General features: G+C 46.3%; 1 protein-coding gene across 1 annotated transcript in view; it reads left to right on the top strand.

Moving 5' to 3' along the window:
• The window catches only part of LOC307082453 (transmembrane protein 132B), a gene marked incomplete at both ends in the record, with an annotated part of 130,548 nt that overhangs the window by 105,799 nt on the left and 13,828 nt on the right, over positions 1-10,921 (top strand). The window contains 3 exon segments of the mRNA XM_079746039.1: positions 4,441-4,646; positions 9,328-9,391; positions 9,483-9,614. Coding sequence (XP_079602165.1) covers positions 4,441-4,646; positions 9,328-9,391; positions 9,483-9,614 — 402 coding nt within the window.

Here is a 10,921-nt window from a genome sequence, read left to right as displayed (position 1 = left end):
CCTCTCACATGGCTGACTCCCAGCACGACCGCGGGGTCTGTCACTCAGACGCCTGAACCCGCGACGACAAGACCAACGGTTGCTCTAACAACCTCGACTGGGTCTTACCCTGGCTTGCGATGTAGACACCGATTTCAACGCAGCGATTCAAAATTTGCCGTTCGAGATCACAAAACAACAATATGTAAAAAAAAATTGATGACTCTATTGATTTGGTAGGGAACTCTGTGGAGGTTCTACTGGGGATCAGGCCCTGGCGACCTGTATACATGGGGTCCCTTCTGCTCTAGGTCCAGCCCGGGGCCTCCCTCGCATCCATGTGTGTCGTCACGGAAGCAAGGAGTGTTGCACTTGGAAATGAGTGCAACATTTAATGGTTGCACTCGTGTTTGATTAAAGCTACACCTTGTCCCTTTTTACTGCGTAATTTGTGCTTTTGATCAAGCCAGCCCAGGCAATCATGCTCTCCAGCTAAATTGGGTCTTGCTTTGTAGTTTTTTTCTGTCATGCCAAACAGCCGGTACTCTCTGCTGCCATCTCTGGCCACAGAGGGTACATGCGAGCAGAGTTACACGTTAGCTCTTTAAACCACACATTTGGATTCGGACGATTCTGCGAGAGAATGGATGTGGTTCTTCAGAAGACCAGCGATAACGATGCGTGCTAGTGATCGTCATGATAAAGTCATGGCTAAGGAGTAGCCAAAGTACCGGACATAAGGGGAGTGTTTAAGCCATTACTCACATTCGTCCTCATGTGAAACTAACTTGTTATTTAACGGCCAGCGTAACGCCCAGCCAGACAAACGCAGAGTGCTGCGGTGAAGGACAGTCAATGTCAGTCCACAGAGCCCAGACCATTGCTCACTGTCACCTCCTCTGGTAATCAGTGTGTCTGCCCGCCAGCTGTGTGTTTGTGTGTGTGTGTGTGTGTGTGTGTGTGTGCGTGTGTGTGTGTGTGTGTGTGTGTTACCTTGGCGCTGTTGCGTGCCAGCCCTCTCACGCACACCGCAAACACACACACACACACACACACACACACACACACACACACACACATACAAACTCAGTTCGGGTGTGCAGCCTTACTTACTAGATAGAGATTTTAGAGATTTTATATTTAGGGTGTGGTTGTAGTGTGTGAGACCATCACACTTATTGTATGAGTGTATAAGTTAAACCAAATATATTTGTGTATACTGTATATATATAAATATATGTGTGTGTTTTTATATATATATATATATATATATATATAAAAAAAAGAAATGTTTATTTCTGTTCACATTAGTATAATCAAAGCCATTTTGTGCCAAACACTGGCTGCAGCAGTGGGCCTTCAACCGGTTAGAGAAATGAGCAATTGTGTTTATGCTCCTTTCTTTCTTCTGCCCCTACTCTCTCTGCTGTCTCTCGCCCAGCAGACACCCCAGACCCGCTTCACACGGATTTACACCTGGAATTTAAAAACTGATTTGAGGAAATAGTTTGAGGCGCCAACGGCCCCTGAATCCCTTTGATGTTAACAGCCATGAAATCAGGTTCCCAGTCAGGGCGGGCCCCCCCCCCCGTGTGTGTGTGTCTGTGTGTGCATCTGTGTCTATGTTTGTGCATGCGTGTGTGTGTGTGGTGTGTGTGTGTGTGTGTGTGTGTGTGTGTGTGGGTGTGTGTGTGCTTGCATGTTCATATGTGTGTGTGTGTGTGTGTGCGTCTATGTGTTTGTGTGTGTGTGTGCGTGTGTGTGTGTGTGTTTGTGTTTGTGTATGTGTGTGTCTATGCGTGTGTGTGTGTGTTTGTGTGTGTGTGTGCGTGTGTGTGTGTGTGTTTGTGTTTGTGTATGTGTGTGTCTATGCGTGTGTGTGTGTGTGTATGTGTGTCTGTGTGCTTGTGTGAATGTGTGTCAGAACGTAAGAGAATGAGACGGAAGATGAGAGGGAGAATTGTTATGGAAAAACATGCATGTGGAAAGAGATTAAACGGAGCGAAAGACAGACAGAGAGAGAGAGAGGGAAATGTGAAGATCAAGAAATAGAAGACAGAGGTTGAATCAAGGGAGCAATCGTAAAGGGAAAATATAAAAATCTGAAATAAAAATCACAGCAAGCCAAGTCAGAGAGAGAGAATAATAAAGAGAGTACAGCAGTGAATGTGGGAAATAAGGCAGAGAAGGGAGTGATTGAGGAATGATGGAGAGGTAGTCAGCACTAGGTTAAATGAGGGGGAAATGTGAACGGATGGGAGGGTTTGAGGTGAATAAAAATAAAACAACGATACAGAGAGATGGAGAGAGAGGGAAATGGAGAGAGAAAGATGGAGAGGGACGGACTGGCCTTACCTCTTTGTTTGAGGACAGGAATGACAGACAGTGAAGTGGGGAGTATCACTTGACTAAAAACAAGAGTGATGCTGTGAAGGTTCTGTGGGAACGGCTTCACAAATACAGTTAGTGAGTGAGTGAGGTCCGATGCAAAGTATCCATTCAGTCTGAAGACAGACAGTCAGTCAGAGAGAGAAGGCAGAGAGCGAGAGAGAGAGAGAACAATGTACGGTGTCTGTGCGGTAGATTAAGACTTTTAGATTCCACACTGAAAAGAACATAATGAATTGGAGAGGTTGAGGCGAGAAATATAAATGACTAAATATATATATATATATATATATATGTGTGTATACATAGATTGATAGATCGATAGATACAATGAATTGTTGATTGATCATCGATAGATTTATATATCGAAATATTGGTCGATCAATCGATTAACAGATTGATTTTATATATATATATATATATATATATATATATGTATGCTGTATTACAGACGGAGAGAGATTCATATCATGTTACAGATCGTGCTAAAATGGGAATATACAAAGTATCGATCAGCTATCCAATTTGAATTTGTTAGTATTTTGAAGCAATAATCTGCCAAACTTATTTAGTCATCGAGCTATTCTACATGAATAAATAGATAGAGATGTATTCATGCGACAGGCTTCCTTGGGGGAATAAATCTTTCAAGGCTGCATCAGTCACTGCCAACGCAGTCAAACTCATAAAGATTTAAAGGCAAAAAGAAAAGAGTTGTCTTACCAGAAGATTAGAAGAAAAAATAAAGGTTAACCAAGGGAAGCAACACAAGGCACATCTTTTTCAATATATTAATTATTTACTCCTTGATAAGATGACATTTTTTATTATTTATATCAAAATATATGTTGGCTTATACTCATGTGGCTCATGTGGCGGAAATGTTGGATTTCTGCATGAGGAAGTCAAATTAATTTGGTGTGCATCTGCATGCATGCATGTGTGTGTGTTTGTGTGTGTGAGTGTCAACTCTTGGTCAGTACAAATGCCCTAAACGTCGAGCGAATCAGTCACACAGCAGGGCCGGGGAGCAGATTGGAAGTGAATATGACTAATACCTGGCACAGACTTTGTTGTGGCTGTCAGTTAGCCGACCACGGTGCCATCTACGCTCTGAAACACAACCGTCTCAATGCCATTTTAACACTTCCTTTAAAAATGAATTTTAATCGTTTTTCCACCTTGATGACACATCTGCTCTTCAAAGGAACAAAATGCCCTCAGCACAACGGTTTTTGATATACAATTGATTTTCTTCACAAAGGAAAAGATACTGGCATGTTAATTAAGAGTGACATCACTGATGACACTGCGGTAAACTATTTCTGTCTTGTTCCGGCGATCGTATTTATCAATACGTATCCACCACTTTCTTGGTCAGGACAGGGGTCATTGATTCTTTACTCTCTTGCTCGATCTCTCTCCCTCTCTCGCGCTCTCTCTCTCTCTTGCTCGCTCTCTCTCCCATTGTCTCTTTCTCTCTCTCTTTCTCTCTCCCTCTCTCGCTGTCTCTCACTCTCTCTCTATCTTTCTTTTTCCCTCTATTGCTCTCTCTGCCTCTCTGACTCACTCTTTCTTCCTTCTCTTTCTCTGTCCCTTCGACTCTCAATTCAATTCAGTTCAATTCAAAAGAGCTTTATTGGCAAGGAGAAACATTTTCTTTGCCCAAGCAGTTCCAAAATCAAACAAAGGAAACACAACAAAGTCCACTTGATACAAAAAATTAATAATAATACAAAAAATAGGATGGAACTATTTATGAATCCAAAAATGGTATGCATGAAACAATTAGAAACTCTAAGCATAAACATTAATAACGTCTAGTTAAGAATATAGCGCAGTGTCTTTGTTGTGTTGCACCTGGTTCTATGAACATCCTTACTGTGCCGTCAGCGATATATTGTTTCTCTTTCTTCCGACAAAGGTGCTTATTGTAAGTTGCTTTGGATAAACGCGTCTGGTGCCCTGAATGTAAATGTGTTATGTCTATGTATAATGTCTCCCTCTCTCTCTCTCTCTCCCTCCCTCCCTCTCTTTCTCTTTCCCCCGCCCCCCCCCCCCCCCCCCCCCCAGGTGTCTCCCGGCTGTGACCAGGTGCTGGTGAACGGTAAGGAGATGCGGGGCCGTCAGTCCCTGGCGGTCAACTTCTTCTACCTGCACCTGACGGCCGTGCTGCGGCTCAGCGTCTGGGTGCCGCGGCTCCCCCTGCAGATCCACGTCTCCGACACCGAGCTCAGCCAGGTCAAGGGCTGGAGGGTGCCCATCGTCACCAACAAGAGGTAACCCCACCCCTCCCCCTCAATACAAATGTGACCCCCTCAACCCAAGGGGACCCACCCCCTTTCCCTCAACCCAAGGTGACCCCCCCCCCCCCCCCCCCTACACACACCCTTTCAGCGCACGGTGACTTCAACCCCCCCACCAAGTGGTAACCCCACCCCTCCCCCTCAGCACAAGTGGAACCCCTTGTGAAATTGAAGACCCAGTTCTTATTGGCTGTCAGCATTGTCACTCACAGATATAGAGACCTTTATATCCATTGGTTTATGCAGTTTTAGGGTTGATTTGCTTTCTTTCGTACAACACTGGGAACTAGTTTTGAGTCCCGTTTGGTTCTCTGGTTTTCCAGAAGCCCAGCCCCCAACATAAATCCTACGGGCAGAACCAGACCATTTACACTTAGATGGGGCTGTTCTAGTTCCGATTATAATTCTATATGCTTTATAGAATGCAGATATTATGTATTTTTTTTACATCATATCACATTTGAACAGATATATTAAATATAGCCAAGGTAACGTTGGTAAAGTGGTAAATAAGCAGTCTCTTGTTTTATCTTTGATCAGTCGTCATTGAGAAATTCTCCTATCTAAGAACAAAGGATGGAATCTAATTATATATATTTTTCAAATATATTTCAACCATTTATTCATACCAGTTCAACGGAGGCCAACTCCAACCCAAAAATGAAAGAGGACAATTTTGACAAAGAAACAATGAAAATAACCACATGCGGGTCTTTGTGTGTGATTGTGTTCATGCACGTGTTTTTGTGTGTTGGGTTAGTCTGTGAGTGTGTAAGATGGTGAAGATTAGTGTATGTGTGTTGTGTGTGTGTGTGTTTGTGCGTGTGTCTGTGTGTGTGGGTATGGATGTGTGTGAGTTGGTGTGTTTGAGTGTGTGTGTATGTTTGTGTGTATGGGTTTGTGGGGGTGTGTGTTGGTGTGTTTGGGTGTGTGTGTCAGTGTTTATGTGTGTGTGCGTATGGGTGTTAGTGTGTGTGAGAGTAAGAGTAAGTGCAGAGAAAGATAATAAAGTGGTTATTGCATTGCAGGTCAGCAGACATATTGTCCAGTCTATTGCTGCTGATTAGGTCATCGCCTGCCTTCCTGTACAAATCACCACTACTATCATTATATATAGAGCAGTCAGTCACACATGCACACACACACACAAACACACACACACACACACACACACACACACACACACACACACACACACACACAGACAAGCACACACAGACAGACAGACAGACAGACAGACAGACAGACAGACAGACACACACACAAGCACACACACACATACACACACACACACACACACAGACACACACACAGACACACACACACACACACACACACGCACACTAACACCAACACACACACACACATTTTCCACAGTACCATACAGACGACATTAGAAAACAACACTCCCAACTCCAAGCCTTTTTCCTTCTTGATAAAAGCTTTTGTCTTCATCTGAATTTTCCTCCTGCGGGCCAAGCTGTTTGAGGGGCCAAGCTGTTTGAGGGGCCAAGCTGTTTGTGGGGCCAAGCTGTTTGTGGGGCCAAGCTGTATGAGGGGCCGGGCTGTTTGAGGGGCCGGGCTGTATGAGGGGCCGGGCTGTTTTCAGGGGCCGGGCTGTATGAGGGGCCGGGCTGTATGAGGGGCCGGGCTGTTTTCAGGGGCCGGGCTGTTTTCAGGGGCCGGGCTGTATGAGGGGCCGGGCTGTTTGAGGGGCCGGGCTGTATGAGGGGCGGGGCTGTTTGAGGGGCCGGACTGTATGAGGGGCCGGGCTGTTTTCAGGGGCCGGGCTGTTTTCAGGGGCCGGGCTGTTTTCAGGGGCCGGGCTGTTTGAGGGGCCGGGATGTCTGAGGGGCCGGGTTGTGAGCAGGGGCCAGGCTGTTTGAGGGGCCAGGGCTGTTAGCAGGGGCCCGGGCTGTGTGCAGGGTCGGGGCTGTAAGCAGGGGCCGGGCTGTTTGAGGGGCCGGACTGTTTGAGGGGCCGGACTGTGAGCAGGAGCCCGCCAGCCAGACAAGCATTGGCTACTCCAGCGGCACGCGTCTGCACCACATTTAAGACATGAACATCACTTCCTTTTCTGCAGCGGGACTGAATAATTCAGGGCCCAGTGTGTTACCCCCCCCCCCCCATGGCTGGGTGGGAGTGCTTAACCTTGTTCCACTGAGGAACATTGCGTTGAGAGGGGCTGGGGGGGGGGTCTCCTGAAGGCTGGCTTTGCTCTCCATCTCACCTGTCATTCTTTAGCGTGTAAAAGGAAAACAACTAAAAGACGTGCGCCGTGCAGGGGCGGGCTTAACCACGGCGACGGAGAGGAGCAACTCATCTCAGCGTCTGAGCCCCGCCCGGACAGCTCCGTACAGACGACACGCTGAGCCTTTGTGGAGACACAACGGAACGCCGCATGAAAAGAGACCGCACACACCGCCGGGCCCCAGTAGCTTACCTTTATCCTCTCGCTCGCTCTCTCTCTCTCGCGCTCGCTCCCGCTTCTGCTCTCGCTCTCTTTTTCTCTCTCTCCCTCCTGGGTACGCTCTCACTCTTGCTCTGTCCCCCTCTCTCTCCCGCTCTCTCGCTCTCTCGATCATGCTCTCTCTCTCTCTCTCATTTTCTCTCTCTCTATCTCTTTCTCTCCTCCCATGTGCGCGCTCAACTCGCTCTCTTGTCCTCGATCTCGCTCTCCCTCTCTCTTTCCTCCTCTCTCTTGCTCACTTCCTCTCTCTCTCTATCTTTCACTTTTATCGCTATCTTTTTTTCACTGCCTGTGTACATTTATTCTGTCCCAGGGTAATTGTGGTGTGAAAGAATTGTTAAAATGTTAAAATGTCCCCTTCCAACTTTCAGTGTGTATCTCTGTACCTCGGCCTCTCTCTCTCTCTCTCTCTCCCTACCTCTCTCTCTCTTCTTCGTTCCCTCTACTCCTGTGTGGACATGTCTCTCTCTCATCCCAGCTCTGTCAGAGAATAAAGACACTCTCCTGCACACACACACCGCGCACACACACACACACACACACACACACACACACACACACACACACACACACACACACACACACACACACACACACACACACACACACACATCCAATGACATGTATGACATATGATGTCAACTCTTGCATAAAGAGCTATACACATTCATCTAATACACACTCTCTTACACACAAACTCACTCTCGCAGACTGTCATCATGAGTTCTGGCAATGAAACACAGGTTATTTTACAGAATACCTGTTCTATTTCTTAGTGCAAAAACAATGTTTTGTCTGTGTGTGTGTGTGTGTGTGTGTGTGTGTGTGTTTGTCTGTGGGTTTCTTTCTCCCTCAGATGGAGGCTTGGGAGATGGAGGTTTGGTGTGTGCGTGTGTGTGTGTGTGTCTGTGAGTGTTTGTGTGTGTGTGTATGTGTGTGTGTGTGTGTGTGTGTGTGTGTAAAAGGCTATCTGAGAGAAAATTGGTCAAATTGAAAAATGGGCCAGAATAGACGGGTGGCAGGAAATACACACGCACACACACACACACACACGCACACGCACACACGCACATACATGCACAAACACACGTGCACTCCCATATCAACTCAGGGGAACAAAGTGTGCAGACTGCTTGTGTATTTCCACACAGTTTCAAAGAATAGTTCTTTGTGAATTGAAATTATAGACAATGTAGGAGTCAACAAAAAATGAGCTTCTTCATAAGATAATTTTATTTTCATACAAATGTAGCGAGGCAAATAGATTTTAATTGGTTGTTGGTGGATGTATCTTGAAACCCAGTCTCAGAATCTTCACGATATCTATTGTTACGTTAAAAGAAGTACATTTTAGCATAATATAAAACCCTTCCATAGGGACTATGTTTCGGAAAGTCAAGCAGATGGATTCATCACAAGCCATCACCAGCTACTATTTATGCCATGGATCACGCTTTTACTTTGAAGCCCTTGCTAAAATCCTGCACACAACCACAAGAAGAATTGTTTAAGTGAGTGAAAAAGTATGAAATAGCTCATGGGCAGACAGTGTTATGACACAGTTCTTAGTTTAACACATTGTAATTCATCAGAAAAGTATTCTATTGTAACAGAGTTCAGTAACAGAGTTCTAAAGTGTCACTTTACTTTATGTAAGCAGTGCTCTTGTTAGATTCAAAGGTGCTATGCGTTAGATTTAAGCGCTGTCATTTTTGTGTAATTTGTTAGAAATCACACGGCCATCTGTCAGCTCTTAGTGAGTGAAATGCTCTATGAGAATAACTGCTTTGCCTCGATACGGAACTTCTTCGATCTTTGAACACTCATTGCTCATTTGATAGCAGGACGTCTCGCTCAGAATCTTGCTCTCTCACTTCACAACTCGATATTCTTACCTTCTGTACCTTTAATGAGACTAAAGGAAGAAAAGTCTTCATATTGATTTGATCACAGCCATGATATGCGGTCCGATGTACATGTACAACTTGTACATGAGCATTATAATAATTATGCTTCACTTTAACTCTATTGTCTCCTATTCCTTCAACCTCTCTCTCTCGCCCTCCACATCTCTCTCGCCCTCCCTCTCTCTCTCTCTCTCTCGCCCTCCCTCTCTCTCGCCCTCCCTCTCTCTCTCTCTCTCTCTCTCTCTCTCTCTCTCTCGCCCTCCCTCTCTCTCTCCAGACCCACTCGGGACAGTGACGATGACGAGGATGACGAGAGGAAGGGAAAGGGCTGTGCCCTCCAGGTATTCCCTGTTCATCACATCACCATTGTGGTATGGAAAGCGCCTTTACCTTAACCAGCTGACTAACGCCCCGCTCTCCCCCTGACCCCAGTACCAGTACGCTCTGGTCCGGGTGCTCACTCACTTTGTGGCCGAGCCCGCCGACCCGGGAGGGGAGATGGTGTACATGCTGGGAAGCGGCTGGCAGGCGGACATCACAGACCTGGTACTGGATCAGCTGAAGGTAGGCGCAGGCACCCACACACACACACAGTCACATGCACATACACACACACACACACACACACACAAATACAGTCACATACACACACACACAAACACACGCACAAACACATGCGCACACACAGACATACAGTCACACACACACACACACACACACACACATACAGTCACATACACACACACACACACACACACACACACACATGCGCACACACAGACATACAGTCACATACACAGACGCACGCACGCACACACACACACACACACACACACACACACACACACACACACACACACACACACACACACACAAGAAGTTGGTTTTTTAAATGTCCAGTGGCTCCCTTCAAGTCATTGCCCCGTTGATACCATGAAAAGCTAGTTGGGAGGCTTCATTTATACTTCTGTGTCGAAGGGCTGCCCATCATGGGATCAACTTTGGTCTCTACATGACCTAGCAGGCCAAAAATGCTCAGTAATTGCACCAACACAGAGACTCACAGCGTGCACACTGTGTTGGAATTCAGTCTTCAAATAGGTGTCAGTTGACTGCATAGTTTCATAGAGTAATCGAGTAATTATTATACAAATGTATATAATTTATATAACCTGCTTTCCAATGCGCTTTACACAGTGTAGTTGCGTGTGCCTGTGCGCTTGTGTGTGTGTATGTGTGTGTGTGTGTTTTGCATGCGTGCGTGTGGGTAAATGGGAGTATCACACCTCAACCATTACTATAACAGTCAAAGGATTTTTCCGGTTGGCTAAGACCCCGGGTTAATTGTTGCCTCGCTGTATGACTAGATGTAAATCAGCCATGGTTTCTGTTGGACTCCCCACTTCTTCACACTACGTCACATGGTCTGAAACTGGGCAGTCGGCGGGCCATTGGCGTCCGCTCCAAATGAGCATTCAGCAGCTCTCAGATCAAGCTCCAAATGAAGTGCTCGTTTCCCGGTTGAATGGATACACGTAAACGAGCCTGTCCACCTGACACAAGCCTCTCTTCTCCCACTGAGCCGGATCATTTCCACCGGCGGGTCAAAGCCATAAAGAAATCCACAGTTCCCTCCCAAATGAACCACCATGCTCCTGACCAGGACGTTGAACGTTCACAGATTCTTACCGCTGGCAGCTCAGTCTCCCGTCTGGGAGCATGCGCCGCAGTGGCTTGTAAACACAGAATCAAAACGTGTGGACGTGTTCGTTTGTGGGCACAGTTGGGGAAAACGACCTAGCTAGGGCAGTTGTTAGGCGCTAACTTGGGTTGGACAAAACATACCTACAGCTTTGAGAGCTGCTGAACAC

The sequence above is a fragment of the Pollachius pollachius genome, assembly GCF_949987615.1.
Source record: "Pollachius pollachius genome assembly, chromosome: 1".
NCBI classification, from domain to species: domain Eukaryota; kingdom Metazoa; phylum Chordata; class Actinopteri; order Gadiformes; family Gadidae; genus Pollachius; species Pollachius pollachius.
Note: the sequence above shows the minus strand (reverse complement) of the source record. Positions and strands in the feature narration are given on the sequence as shown.